Genomic DNA, 14496 nt, shown 5'->3' on the forward strand with positions numbered 1-14496 from the left:
TTTTGTTTTTGTTTTGTTTTTGGTACTGAGGATTGAGTACAGGGGCACTGGACTTTACCACTGAGTTACATCCTCAGCCCTTTTTATTTTTTATATTGAGACAGGGTCTTATAAGTTGCCCTGAATATGGCATCTTCCTGCTTTCACCTTCCAAGCTGCTAGGATTATAGGCATAGGCCACCACATCTGGCTTACGTAGATAATTATGTATAATTACATATAATTCTTATACAATTGTGAATTTTACCCAACAGAGAAATAAGTATTTTAACTGTGGAGCAAAAGAGTAATGGTTAAGAGAGGAAAGATTAAAAACTGGACATGTCGGGGCTGAGAGTGTAGCTCAGTTGGTAGAGCACTTGCCTACCATGCTCAAGGCTCTAGGTTCAATCCCCAGAACTACCAAACCAAACCAAAAATAAAAAAACCCAAAAAACATGTAATTTTCATTCTTGGAGAGAATTGAAAAGGTCTGTTGAGTTTTGTTCCATTCTACTCCCACTGGAAATGAATTTTCAAGCTGGTTTATGTCTTATTCTCAATTGTATGTTAAAGACTAATTGGGCTTACTGTTTTGTGTCTTATACAGTTGCGAATTTCATCCAACAGGGAAATAAGTATTTTAACTGATTTAATTGTGGAGTAAGAGTGTAACAGTTAAGAAAGGAAAGATTAAAAAACAGACATTCAAGGATTGGGGATGAGTGAAGCTCATTGGTAGAGTGTGTGTTAGCATGCAAAAGGCCCTGGGTTCAAGCCCCAGCACCAAAAAAAAGGCCTGTCACTCAACAGAAGCACAGAAGTGTTTGTATTCATCAGCTGAATTCAAGCAAAAATACTTTTTTAGAAAATACTAAAATACTAGGTGACTAAAGTAGGCAGGAAGAGAGGCTGTGATAAAGATAGCAAGGCACAGGAAAGCAGGCCTCACAGACCATCTGTAGATGATGAACTGTACTCTAGATAGTATCTGATGTATTCAGTCCTGTGTTTTGTTTTGCACTAGCGGGGATTGAACCCAGGGATGCTCTAGCACTAAGTTACACACCCAGCCCTTTTTGATTTTTTACTTTTGAGATAGGGTTTTGCTAAGTTGCCAAGACTGGTCTCAAATTTGAGATCCTACTGCCTCAGCCTCCCAAGTGGCTGGGATTTTAAGCGTACACCACCAAACCCAGCAGGGCTTTTGTTTTGTTTTGTTTTTTTCCCTGTGTGTGTGCATATGTGGTGCTGACCTTGCACATAAGAGGCAAGCACTCTACCAACTGAGCTATATCCCCACGCCTAACCCAGCAATCTTATGGTTTAATCACATACTATGAAAATAGAGAATGCTTTTTTGTCAGAAAATTGAAGGAAAGGGCAATGATATAAAAGTTCTCAGATTCTAACTTCTAAACAAATTCATGAGGCTTTCATGTCATGTGGCCATTCTTAGCTTCAATTACTCCACTTCTGTAAATACCCCGAATTGGGGGCTGGGGATGTGGCTCAAGCGGTAGCGCGCTCGCCTTTTGCGGCCCTGGTTTGATCCTCAGCATCACATAAAAAAAAAAAAAAAAAAGATGTGTCCGCCGAAAAACTAAAAAATAAATATTAAAATTCTCTCTCTTTTTAAAAAAATAAATAAATCCCCAAATTGGGGGGTGAGTAGAAGCTGCAAAGTTTAGATCATGTAACTGTCTTGACATAGCCATTTGAAGGATATAAGAGCTTAAAAGCGCACAGAATAGGTCCTACTTTGAACAGCCCGACTTTTTTTATCTTATTTGTTATGGGGCAAGGTTATAAATCTCAGCCATCCTTTCTTTCCTCTGACAAGGTAAGACATTGAAGCCCTTCAGATGACCAATTCTCTGGGGGAGCAATTACTACTTCCTGAGCAGCTTGATAATGTTCTGCTCATGTTTTTAGTTAGGCTGTGGCCAAGGCAATGATTTGATAATAAGAGATCCTGATTAAATTAAGGAACCATTTGCTCCTGAATGATGATGTTTATAAAATGGTTGATATCCACAGTACCTGCTTTTTCAAAGGTCAAAAAAGTCTTTAACTAAAATCTAGTATAAGCAAAATAATCAGAAGCAGCATAAAGTTTATACTTTTCCTTGTTACCTCTGGGAAAATGCTCTTTGCTTTCCCACCTGGCTCCTTTAGCCTCACATTTGGAGGCTTGACATTGGAAACAGATGCCTGGGAAGATGCCTGTGTAAGGAGTCTGTAAACTGCTAAACTCTTCGTAAATTAGAATCTAGTACTCTGGAGCCCTTGGTCATCTAAGCTTGGTTTTCACACGCACCGCATGCTCTCCCGTATTTTAAGGCAATGGCTTTCCAGATTGAGTAGATGGGACTTGTTTATTAGAACTATTGGCACCATAGTCCACCTAAAGTGTTTAGACTAGCAAGACAAGAAGAGGCTTGAAATACCCCCTAGTGTATTGCTTATTGAGCCCATTTGAGCCAGGAATTTTGCAAACTCCTGCGGAGCCCTGTGGGCCATGGAGGTGATACAGGAGAGGGCAGACAGAGTTGCCAGTGCCCCGCCTGGCCTGGGGATTGCCTGCGCAGTTTCCTGAGAGCTCAGGGACCACACCGAGGTTGTAATTGGTCGCTAGACCACACCTAGTTGTTGAGAGCGGTTGCTGCCTGAAGACCTCACAGCTCTGCTCAGATCGCTGGAGTGTGCAGAAGCCAACCTTTAGCACCAGAACAGAGAGGAGCCACAAGCTGCGACAGTGGAAGAGTCGTGGAAACTTTGCCAAGTGAGTGAAATAGGGAAAGAGGGAAGCTAATGGCTGGCACTGAGGGGAGCTGCTGGGCAGGCAGCAAAGAAGGTAAAAAGCTGCTTTGATTCTTACCCCACTGGATTCTGTCTGAGGTGAAGTTAGGAGGGCTGGGACAGATGCACAAGACACGGTGGAAGGGAGACAAGCCCAGTCAAACTGATGCTCCAGCAATCAGTTTGGCACCCCAGCAATCCTGGCTGGCCAGAAGACAAGCATGCTGGACTTTACAAAGCAAAAATCCTCAAAGTCTGCTATTGAGAAGCCTTGGGGCCAGGGAAATGGCAGAGGGGCTACAGTGAAGGCCTGTGCCTTCCCTTCCTTCCCAGAGCTGAGCTTGAGTGATGGGAAAAGCAAGCTTTACTCCACAAGCCCATTAGTGGCACCCGCGGCATTAAAAATTCAGGAGTAGGAGAGGGCTGGGGCTGGAAAGGACCAGGCTTTTGCCTCCTCGGAGCCCAGATCTGAGCGGAAGAATGAGAGCGACTTTTGCTTTAGAAGCAGCTCTCCACTGCAAATGCAAAGCGGAGGGTGTTTTGGAAGAATTGGCACTGTTGGGGTCTCAGTTTGAGGGCCAGGACCTGTTTTCCGCCACAACCCCTGCCCAGGACGGGGCTGGCTCGGGAGCTGTCCTCTGCGAGCTCAGGGTCTTTCCACGGCTCCCGCAGGGCAATGCCGGCGTCGTCCACCATCCACGTGCTGCAGGTGCTGCGGGAGCTGCTCGCCTTCGTTCTCCTCAGCTACACGGTACTCATCGGGGCGCTGCTGCTGGCCGGTTGGACCACCTACTTCCTGGTGCTGAAGTGACAGCGCCGGCGCCCCGCCCCCACCGGGCACGAACCCGGCGCTGCTCCGCCCCCCTCGGCGGACGGCTGAGCCCAGCCGGACCGGCTAGCCAAAGAGCTCTGCGCCTGACGCGCGCGCCCAGGTTGCCCCTCGAGGGGCGGCCTCAACCCAAACCCCGACCCATCGCTCGTGTCATCACGCGCGACTCAGCTCAGCGCCTTCTGGCCCAAGGCGTTCCCCGCCCCGCGCGGAATCTACAACGGTTGCGAGCCCGGCGCGGCCGTTACAGCCGTTGCCCCGGGCCCCGCCCCCTCGCTCCCCATCTGTCCAATCCTAACTGCTTCCTCGGGTGAGGGCGTGGCCATGGGGGCCAGGTCCTCTCAGGTGAAGGAGGCGGTGCCCCGCCCGCCGCTCGCGATGCTGCGTCACTTCCGGCGTGTGCGTCCGGCGTCCGCCCGCCGCGGGATGGCGGCTGTGAGGAGTTGGCTATCCAGAAGCGTAGTCTCCTTCTTCAGGTACGGCTGCGGTCGTGGACTGGGGCAGAAATGGAGGAGGATAGGCAACGCAGAGAGCACTGTGCCGGGTCGGAAGCGCCGACCTTGGTGCGCGCTCTTCCTTTGGACGCGGCGTCCCGCCCCCCTTTGAAGCCCAGTAGGACTCGGGCTCCGCCTCCGTCTTCGGTCGCGCCTGGGTCCAGCTTCGCCTTCCCCTTTTCCATTACTCCGGCTCCCTAGAGCGAGTTCCCCCAGCCCGGGCTGATGTTCCATCAGTCGGACGGCGTCCCGAGGGGGTTGAGAGAGGGCCTGGGGAGGGAGAGAGAGAAAAGTGGAGGACGTCGTCTCCGCGGCGGGCGCGCGCCAGGAGACGACGTCTCAAAGTCGGCGTTGCCCTCCCGACCTGTCCGCTCGGGGCTTTGCTTTTGCGTACTGGGGACCAAACCAGGGGCTGTCCCGCTCAGCCACAGTCCTTGTTATTTTCTGTTTTGCGACAAGGTCTCGCCAGTTTGTCCAGGCGATTCTAGCCGGAGCTCTTGGGCAAAGCTAAATCCTGCTTGCAGGAGTTTAATTTGGCTTCAAGTTTGTAGCAGCCTTGAAGCTACATTTCAGACTTCCACACCTGATGGAAAGCTCCCGACCCTTGGCCCAAGGCAGGGGCTTTCCAGGCCCCAAGCCTCCCACTGTTCTGACACACTTAGTGTCACTTTTAGGCTACTTTCACGTCCTGCTTGGCCTGGTTTGCGTTTCCAACCCTTACAAATAAGTCATAGAGGCTTTTTACAGATTGATGGTCGCACTTTAAAAGTTTGGCTTCTATTTCTAGGTACCGACAGTGTGTTCCTGTTGTGGTTAATTCTAGGAAACGCTTATTAATAAGACCATGGCACAAAACGGTGGCGGCTGCATTTGGTGTAACCTTGTGTGCAGTTCCTATTGCTCAGGTGAAGTACTATTATGTGACTGTTTCTTAGCGGTATCCCTTTGAAGTCTCAAGTGAACATCATACAAACTGCTGTAGTTACAACCAGTCTTCCCAGTCCCCCACATGATGCTGTTTATTGTGCCAGCATTTTCTTTTCCGAGTTGAGCAGGTACATTTATGTTACCATTTTTTTATTGTCTCATTTTATAGGAACAGTACCTCAAGTTGCATATGAGTAGAGTGAAATAAAAGAATATCATGTCAACAAAATAATAATTCAGCAATAATTTAATGAAAAACTTTTGTATGTCATATACTGGGAATCTAAAAGTGAGCAAAAACAAACCTTGAAATTCCTGTTGTCATAAAATTTACATTCTGGGAAGATAGAAGAAAAGAAATATAAAATGTGTGCTGGTGATAAGCACTCTGAAGAAAACAAATAGTAAATGGGGAGTATACTAGGAGGGAATTGTTTATTATTATTTACAAATGGGTCAAGAAAAGCTACTCTGATAAGGTAAAATTTAAATATTAGAAATCTGAATTATGATTCGAAATATTATACTATCCAGTGGAGGGAAGAGACTGCCAGGCAGAAGGAATTGTTAGGTGCAAAGACCTAAAAGTATAATCCTAACTACTCTGGAGACTAAGGTGGGAATATTGCAAGTTTTTGAGGCCAGCCACAACAACTTAGGAAGACCCTGTCTCAAAATAAATCTAAAAGGTCTGGCGTTGTAACTTGGAGGTAGAGCACTTCAGGGTTCAATTCCCAATATACCAAAGTGGAGGGGGGGGAGGGGGCTAGAAGTAGTAATATACTGGGTGTTTGTTTTGTTTTTGTTTTGGTACCAGGGATTGAACTCAAGGGCACCACTAAGCCACATCCCAGCCCTATTTTGTATTTTATTTATAGACAGGGTCTCACTGAGTTGCTTAGTGCCTCACTTTTGCTGCGGCTGGCTTTGAACTCAAGATCCTCCTGTCTCAGCCTCCCAAGCCGCTGGGATTACAGGTGTAGGCCACTGCACCGGGCTTATGCTGGTATTTTTGAGGAACAGTAAAGATGCTAATGTCATCTAGAATAGAATGAGGATGTAAGTTAATAGGTAAGGTCACAGGATTAAGTTTGGATCATATCGTATGCTTTGTACTTTGTGGACTATTGTAAAGCTTTGAATTTTATTTCTGAAAAAGCCACAGGGTATTTTTATTTTTTATTTTGCAGTATTGGGGACTGAACACAGGAGCACTTTAAAAACCCTGAGCTACATTTGTGTAACAAATGTATTTTTTTTCCTCATTTTTTCTTCCTATGATGCTTGACCATTCTAATCCTAGCTGTCTGCAATATCAAGTCCTATCTATAAAACCTGTCCTCGTTTCTGGCCCAAAACCATCCCTCTTTCTGGCCACTTAACATGTATATTTTGATATCTGATGATGTCTCCATGACATTCTACTTTGTCTGCAGACCATAAGGGAAAGGGATTGAGGGCTACATGTGTGACTTTGAAAATGTTACGTAAGTTCTGTGAGCTTCCATTTAATCATTTTTTAAAAAGAAGTCATACCTGCAGTGTTGTGAGGAACAAGCAAAAACACATTGTAAAATTAGCACACTGTGGCTGTGTGCAGTGGCACATGCCTATAATACCAGTGATTCCAGAGGATCCCAAGTTTAAGGCCAGCCTAGGAAATTTAACGAGGCCCTAAACAACTTATCAAGACCTTGTCTCGGGCTGGGGATGTGGCTCAAGCGGTAGCACGCTCTCCTGGCATGCGTGCGGCCCGGGTTCGATCCTCAGCACCACATACAAAGAAAGATGTTGTGTCTGCCGAAAACTAGAAAATAAATATTAAAAAATTCTCTCTCTCTCTCTAAAAAAAAAAAAAAAGAAGATGACCTTGTCTCAAAATAAAAAGGACTGGGGTTATAGCTCAGTGGTAGAGCACTTGCCTAGCACGTGTGAAGCACTGAGTTCGATCCTCAGCACTACATATAAATAAATAAAACAAAAGTATTTTGTCCACAACTAAAAAAAATTAAAGAAAATTTAAAAAAATAAAAAGGGTTGAGGATGTCGCTCAGTGATAAAGCACCCCGAGGTTTAATCCCCAGTACCAAAAAAAAAAAAAGAAAAAAAACCAGCATATTCTGTAGGCTTAAGTTAATCGGTATATTATGTCAAAATTAGCTTCTTGGAGTTGGGGCTCAGTGGCAGAGCACTTTCCTAGCATGTATGAGGCACTGGATTCAATCCTTAGCACATGTAAAAATAAACAAATAAAATAAAGGCATTCTATCTACAACTACCAAAAAAAATTTTTTTAAAAAGAAATTGGCTTCTTGTGAGCCAATATGTCATTCTTCCCTTTGTAGCTTCTCAATACATGTACATGGTAATTACTTGATTGAAAGATGTAGATAAAATTCTTATTTTATCTATAAGAATGTTTGTTCATTTGTTCATGTATCAAAAATTATTTCTTGGGCTGCAGCTGCACGTGATGGCACATGCCTGTAATTCCAGTGGCTCAGGAGGCTGAGGCAGGAGGATCTCAAGTTTGAAAACATCGTCAGCAATTTAGCGAGACCCTGTCTCAAAGTAAAAAAAATGAAAAATGGGTTGGAGATGTTGCTTAGTGGTAGAGTACCCCTGGGTTAGATACTCCCCCCCTTCTCTCTCTCTCTCTCTGACACACACACACACACACACACACACACACAAAGTACTTTGCTCTCTGGAATGGAAAATGGGGGGAAAAATAGAAGGCACACTCTTTTTTTTCTCTGTATTGCCTAAAATAGTCATCATAAAGCCTAAAATAAAAATTAGCCCAAATAAGTATAGCACAGTTGCAGTGTATAAGCAACCATGAGAATTTTTTTTTCTTGGCTGTCCTTGATGAAGTTCTCAGCATGAGCTTTATTTTATATAGGTTGGAAGTCAAATGATAATGTTTGTGTCTTTCAGAAATCAGAGCCTCATTCTCTTAGTAATGAAGCATTAATGAGGAGGGCTGTGTCTTTGGTAACAGATAGCACCTCCACCTTTCTCTCTCAAACTACATATGCATTGATTGAAGCAATCACTGAATATACTAAGGTAGGTCTCTTGCTAAGTCTTTGATATTCTCAACCAGTTGTTTGCAAATTATGGCTCACAACCTAATCTGGTGGGATGTTTATTTTATCAGAACTTAGCCCAGCTCATTTATTTATGCATTGTCCTTGAGTAGTTTTAGTCCTCTGTTGAAGCCTAAAATATTTACTGTCTAGCTTTTACCAAAAAAAAAAAAAAAAAAAAGCTGCTTGAGTCTTCATTAAATTTTTTTTTATGCTTTTTGTAGAATTTCCCTCCTTTTTTTTTCCGGGGGTGGGGGGGGGCGGAATATATATAGTAGCTCTCTATATAAAACACACTCCAAGATAATCTGGTTCAAAAAGGGATAAAAGGGCCCAAAGTCTACCATCAGAGGTTACCCTGTGAGGATTGTTTTAAAACCAGTGATTAGAGCTAAAAGAAAAGCATATATGGGTATTTAAAAGCAGCCAACTCCCCGACTACTCAAGGGACTGAGGCAGGAGGGTAGACCCCAGGAATTGGAGGCCAGGCTGAATAATGAATAACATGGACCTGCTCTCAAAAAAAAAAAAACAAACTTTTTTTTTTTTGTAAATGCCTTATTTACACGTTTATTTTGTAAGTACTTTTTTCCCCTCAACCTTTTGATTTTTCCTCTACTTTGCATCTGAATTGCTAGCACATTTTTTTTAAAAAAAAAAAAACATGTTTTAGGTAAAGATGTAACTGTTCTGGAATGATGCCTTTATTTCTTAAGAGTAGTGTAATTTCAGTGAGGCACAAGGACTGGAGAGCCAGTTTGTTAAAATGGGACTTCACCTCTTTGAGGTATAAATATCACTAATCCTTCTGATGTGCCTCACTTATTTTACACAGATTTATTCATTCTGTATTTGTAGGCTGTTTATACCTTAATTTCTCTGTACCGACAATATACAAGTTTACTTGGGAAAATGAATTCACAGGAGGAAGATGAAGTATGGCAGGTGATTATAGGAGCCAGAGTTGAGGTAAGCAAAAGATTGTCAAGCACTTTTGTATTAGTGTTCCTACCTCATTGTGATTTCCAAATTTTTGGATTAAAGTGTCTAATAAACTATTCATTCTAAATCTGCTAGTTTGAATAAATCCATTTAACTCTTTGTATTGCCTAAAGCTTTTTGCTAACTTTACAGATGACTTCAAAACAACAAGAATACTTGAAGCTTGAAACCACCTGGATGACTGCAGTTGGTCTTTCAGAGATGGCAGCAGAAGCTGCATACCAATCTGGTAGGTTGAAGGGTTTTTTTGTTTTGTTTCTGATAAGGGAAGTACCAGTTGATTTTTCATCTTAGCTGTAAGATTAGAGATTTAGATTAGATGATGTAATTGATGACCATTATTTAGCTTTGAGAAATTTTCCCCATTTCCAAAATAACCAACATTTTATTTGCATATTAGGACAAATGACCACCCTTGTAGCTAGACCAGTTAGGGAACATGACCCCAAGAGGGACTCACATGACAGCCTCAGGGCCCCAGGCTTTCCTTGTGTCCATGTGTGCCTTCTACCCTGCTCAGGCAGTTGTCCCATCTTTTGGCAGGAGCAGATCAGGCCTCTATAACTGCCAGAAACCACATTCAGCTGGTGAAATCGCAGGTGCAGGAGGTGCGCCAGCTCTCCCAGAAAGCAGAAACCAAGCTGGCTGAAGCGCAAACACAGGAGCTACACCAGAAATCACAAGAGGGAAGGGACGAGAGGGCCGACCAGGAACAGGAGGCCTACCTGCGTGAAGATTGAGGGCCCAAGCTGGCTGCCCTTTCTACCCACTCAGTGGGGAAAGCAGAGGTAGATGCCATCCACCCAGCACAGCACAATTCTCTCTACCCAGAGAAGAGGCGGCAGGCCCTACCCTGGCCTATCAGGCCAGAAGCCTTTGTGAGCTCTGAATGCCTGGCCCTTTCCCCTATGGTCTCAGCTTTTACTGGACCTGGTTGTTAATCCATGGGCACTGTATGTGCCCTGTTTAACCTTGCACCCCCCTCAGCATACCTGCTCTCTCATTTTTAACCTTATACCCAAAGCATTTCACTGGCCAGGGCCAGAGAGGGGTCTTTTAGTCACTTCCTTAAGTTCAATAGCTGTTTAACCTCAGTTTCAAGCTTACTCAGATTTTCAAATATGATTTAGTGTTTATTCCCTCCATAGGAATTTGAGTTTGGTGGGGAAGGGGAGACTGTCAGGTTTTTAAGATTTCTCTTTAAGCATATGTAATGCCTTCTCTGATATGGCCTTACCACCAGCTCCTTGTACAGGTAAGGCCAAGGAGCCAAGAGTGTAACTGTGAAGGGAATGAATGCAGAGTGTTCACCTGGTGCTCCCAACAGGACTTAACACATGCTTCTCGTGTTTCCTTCTTTGAGTTTCTCTATTGTAGCCAAAGGAGAATATATGTATTTTTTTCCACTTAACTTTTGTGTGTCTTCTGGGGCCCTATGCAGGCACCTTCCTTCATTGCCCATTGCAGAGCCCCAAAGGGCCCTAGGGATCCCCTTTGGATTTCTGGCAGTGTTTGCTAAGTTTTGGCTCTCGTCCAGCTAATGCTGGATACACCAAGTTTTAGCATTTTTTTTTTAATTTAAAAAAATTTTTAATTGTCGATCTTTGTTTATATGTGGTGCCCCAGCCCCAAATTTTAGCATTTTTATTTATTTATTTTTTTTAGTTTTCGGTGGACATAACATCTTTGTTTGTATGTGGTGCTGAGGATCGAACCCGTACCACACGCATGCCAGGCGAGTGCGCTACCACTTGAGTCACATCCCCAGCCCCAATTTTAGCATTTTTAATGAGAGCTAACAAGATAGGAATGGTTTACAAAAATGAAATCGGCATTTCTTTTAGACCCTCAAGGATCCATTTTTGAGGTTTTCAGTTTGTCTTCATGAGAATCAACTGAGTCAACTCTAGGGCTGTCGCTCCACTCACTCCTCAGTGCTGAAGCTTGAGGGTAGCTGCACACTTGAGCCCCTCGTCTGTCACTAGTGCCCACATGGTCCACATTTCCAGAGGATTCAGGCGGTGTACCAACAGGAGCCCTCTATATAGGCAAGGGTCCAGAGGTTGCTGTATTCCAAATGTTTTAAAGCCAGCATGGTGTGTGGGGTGTACCCCCAGCTTCTTCAGGCACATGCCCACAAAGACGACATCAATAGGAAAGAGCTCAGTCCCCTCCATGGCTGCTTGGAGGTGCCTTATTGTGGCTCTGGACATGACATAGCCTCTACCCCCAGCATAGGGTGGGTAGTGGCGTGCCTTATACATGGAGGGTGGGATGAAGTATTTGACTCTGGTGTTCCTATTGGGCAGGGCCTGGTGGATGACATCTCCCACCAGGAGGTCCTGGGCTGGGTCCCAGCCATCCAGGAACTCTAGCACATTGGGGACATGGACAAAGACATCATCATCTCCCTTAAGCATGAAGTGGGCATGAGGACAAGCACTTGCCACCCAGCGCTGTAAGTGCAGCTCCTTAAGGGTTAGGTTGAAGAAATCCTCCACAAAGTCCCACTGTAGGATATCATCAAACTCTCCACTCTCATAGGCCAGCAGCTGAGCTGGGGGGGTGGGCCCTGCCACTCCGAGTAGGAACACCAGCTTCAGCTGCCTGTCCCTAACCCAGCTCCCTGCTCGGCCCCAAGTGCTGCGGATAGCTGCACGTTGCTCCACGTGACCAGGTTGAGATTTGATGGCCAAGAGCAGGAAGGTGTCCTTGGCACAGCCTGAAGGTTCCAGCAGGATAGAGAAATTTCGGCAGTGGCGATAAGTCAAGAAGAGGCGGTGACGACCAGGCAGGGATAGGGAAGTGTTAGCCACTGTGCGATTGGGTAGGCACTGGCTGTGGTGAGCCCCAGAGGGTTCCCAGAAGGATTGGTGGGTCTTGAGGTCCCCTGCCAGGGGGACCTCCTTCAGAAAGAGCAGACAGCTGAGCAGCAGTACCATGAGACTGTAGAACAGCAGCCAGCCCAGCCTGTGCAACATGGTGGGCCCTGCAGGAAGAGAGTGCCTGAGCCATTCCTGTGCTCTACCCCTGACCCTGAGAGCTGAGCAGAGTCCTGAAACCCTGCAGCTAGTCTTTGCTGGCCTTCATTCAGGATTGCCTTTTATTCTCAACATATCCTTTGGCTCTTTGATTTTCTTCCCACCCCCAAGGATGAACTAAGTACACCTGCTTTGGCCTGCTTTCTGCTGAGGGGAGGGCTCTGGGGTCAATGTTTTCCCAAAATGACTTGCACTCGTATTGACACCATAAACATTCACAGCCTTTCCAGGAAACTACCTGACAAAGTTTCAGTGAAATGGGGCAAACTTAGTTTAGCTTTGCGTCAAATTCATTCTAAGCATGAGAGATGACATTCAGAGCTCTCCAAACCACTGCACCAGTTAAATGGCAGGCCCTATGTTGGGTGTTTCTGATGACAGAGCCCCAGGTACTGAGGTTAGGGACTGGAAGCTATGCAGCAGGGTAGCAAGAGAACACTCCCCACCTATCTTCTCTCAGTGTTCTGGATTTCTTGGTGGAATGAGCTGAAATAAGGTTTAAGTCAAAAATCACACAGCATGACAGGAAGAAAACCTGTATCAGGGAATATGCACTAAGGCTACCCTGCCACCTACCCCTTCCTACCACTACTGAGTTTTGAGTTCTGTCGTGAAGTTTGTCAAAGAGAAGGTTGAGAAAAGCCAAATTTCAATTTCTCCTGTCATTTGCCTCTGCCTCTTTTCCCCTTTCACCCTCAGTCCCCTTTCCTTGATCTTCATTGCCACATCATCCCAATCTTTCTCCTTCAGTATGTCTAGCTGTATTAACATCATCCTTGTCCCTAACATTTCTAGTGCTAATTCAAGACAACACAAAATGCATACCAAGAGATGTACTGAGAAGAAGTTAATGAAGTGGCTTGGGGAAGGTTGCTTCACCTAAGAACTTGATAAGGGGATGTTCAAGCAAGACCTTTGAAGCAAGGGGTCAGATCACATAAAAATGTGGGGAAGTGCATGCCAGGCAGAGGCCACAGTTGTTTGTAGAGCTAAAGTAGCCAGGGTTGAGGAAGTGCGCTGGAGTGTGATTTGCTGTGAATGAGGAGGAGGAAAACTAGCAAAGCCAAAGTGAAGTGAAAGCAGCAGCCCGAGGCGGTCAGGGAAGGGTTGAGGAGCACCACTGGAGGCTGTGGCAGAGAAGCAAAAGAATTTTCATTGTTTTAAGGTCACTGTCGCTGATGCTGCTTTGATGGACTATTAGAAAACCAAGTAATAAGACAGGGAGACCCTCTAGAGAATGAATTAGAATTCAAGGTGTGGCTGTGGCATTGTGGCAGCTCCTGGATCTCAGTTATGCGGGATCTGCGGCTGTAGGGGAGGAAGGAACCCAGACGCGGGGAGGTTCCACTAGCAGAGAAGGGCGCAGAGCTTTGGTTCTGTTCGTGATATCTTAGAAAGCTCTCCCTGGCTCGCCAACTTGCGTAAATCCGCCTTTCGCCGTCCAAACTGCACGCAATTCCCCACAGGAGAAACCGGATCGAACGCCACCGACGGCCTGAACCAGGATCTCGCCAGGGGGCCTGCCTTGGTCCCACACACCTGCGCATCCTAATTTAACTCCTGCTAGCTGACGTCTTCCCCCATCGCTCTGCTGACCCCAAAGCCCGGCGTGGGCTTCAGAGGGTGCTCACACCCCGCGAGAGGGATGCAGAGTCCTGAGGGGCTGCGCGCGTTCCTGGGGTGACAGCTGCCTGGGTTCCTCACTGACAACACGCTACTGGGTGAGAAAGGGCCAACGTCAGATTCATTCTTCCAACACAAGGGTTTTCTGTGGATGAAAAGGACTGCCCTCGCCAGAGCAAGGACCAGCACCGCTAGGGGTACACACTCTTCCCCGGGCGGAGCACGGCGGGTAGCGCGCGGCGGCGGGGCAGGTTGCCCAGGTGGGCCCGGGCACCATTCTGCCCTGAGAGGCGCGAAAGCCTAGCGGCCCTGGGGCCTCGCACCACGCCAGCCGGAGGTCGCCCACCAGCCGGGAAGTGCGTGGCCAGAGTCGGCGCCGGTAGCCGCGCAGTGCCGGGCGCGGAGGCACGGGCAGCCCACGCCTCCTCCCCGCGCAAGAGTGGCAGCCGTCCCAGGCCCTGCACGACCTGTCCCCCTGACGTACCTAAGCGTGACTCCGGGTCGGGGCACAGGAGAGAAGCTCGCACCGCGGAGCCAGAAAATGGAGCGCTTCAGGGAGCCGAGCTCGCGGGGCTCGGGCCGCCGGCTAGGCCGCGGGCGGAGGCGGGGCTTCCGGGGGCGGGGCCGCCGCGCGCCGGCCCAAGTGGCCTCCGCAGCCCGGGGGCTCCGGCCCCGCCTCGCTCTCCCTCACCCTGCGGCCGCCCTCC

The 14496-nt window shown here is 46.8% G+C and overlaps 3 protein-coding genes across 5 annotated transcripts; 2 read left to right on the plus strand and 1 right to left on the minus strand.

Moving 5' to 3' along the window:
• Positions 1-707: 707 nt before the first annotated feature.
• On the plus strand, positions 708-3927 carry LOC131424226 (uncharacterized). The gene is made up of 2 exons (XM_058579841.1): positions 708-2764; positions 3454-3927. Exon 2 carries the CDS (start codon positions 3458-3460, stop codon positions 3590-3592), a length of 135 nt encoding a protein of 44 aa, XP_058435824.1. The 5' UTR covers positions 708-2764; positions 3454-3457; the 3' UTR covers positions 3593-3927.
• A 16-nt stretch (positions 3928-3943) lies between these two features.
• Diablo (diablo IAP-binding mitochondrial protein) lies at positions 3944-10536 on the plus strand. 3 transcript variants are annotated; one of them, XM_046446109.2, is made up of 6 exons: positions 3944-4086; positions 4892-5009; positions 7972-8103; positions 8982-9092; positions 9258-9354; positions 9669-10536. In XM_046446109.2, exons 1-6 carry the CDS (start codon positions 3989-3991, stop codon positions 9863-9865), a joined length of 753 nt encoding a protein of 250 aa, XP_046302065.1. In that variant the 5' UTR covers positions 3944-3988; the 3' UTR covers positions 9866-10536. The 3 variants fall into 3 exon arrangements, with proteins under 3 accessions (XP_046302065.1, XP_046302066.1, XP_058435823.1); XM_046446110.2 differs by having other exon boundaries at positions 4008-4086; positions 4928-5009; XM_058579840.1 differs by lacking the exon at positions 4892-5009 and having other exon boundaries at positions 4068-4086.
• Positions 10537-10894: 358 nt separating this feature from the next.
• On the minus strand, positions 10895-14397 carry B3gnt4 (UDP-GlcNAc:betaGal beta-1,3-N-acetylglucosaminyltransferase 4). The gene has a single exon (XM_046446108.2). It carries the CDS (start codon positions 12104-12106, stop codon positions 11057-11059), a length of 1050 nt encoding a protein of 349 aa, XP_046302064.1. The 5' UTR covers positions 12107-14397; the 3' UTR covers positions 10895-11056.
• Positions 14398-14496: the final 99 nt, after the last annotated feature.

The sequence above is a fragment of the Marmota monax genome, unplaced genomic scaffold, assembly GCF_021218885.2.
Source record: "Marmota monax isolate L192 unplaced genomic scaffold, Marmota_monax_Labrador192_F-V1.1 WCK01_AAM20220418_F8-fsc00092, whole genome shotgun sequence".
In the NCBI taxonomy this organism is placed as follows: Eukaryota; Metazoa; Chordata; class Mammalia; order Rodentia; family Sciuridae; genus Marmota; species Marmota monax.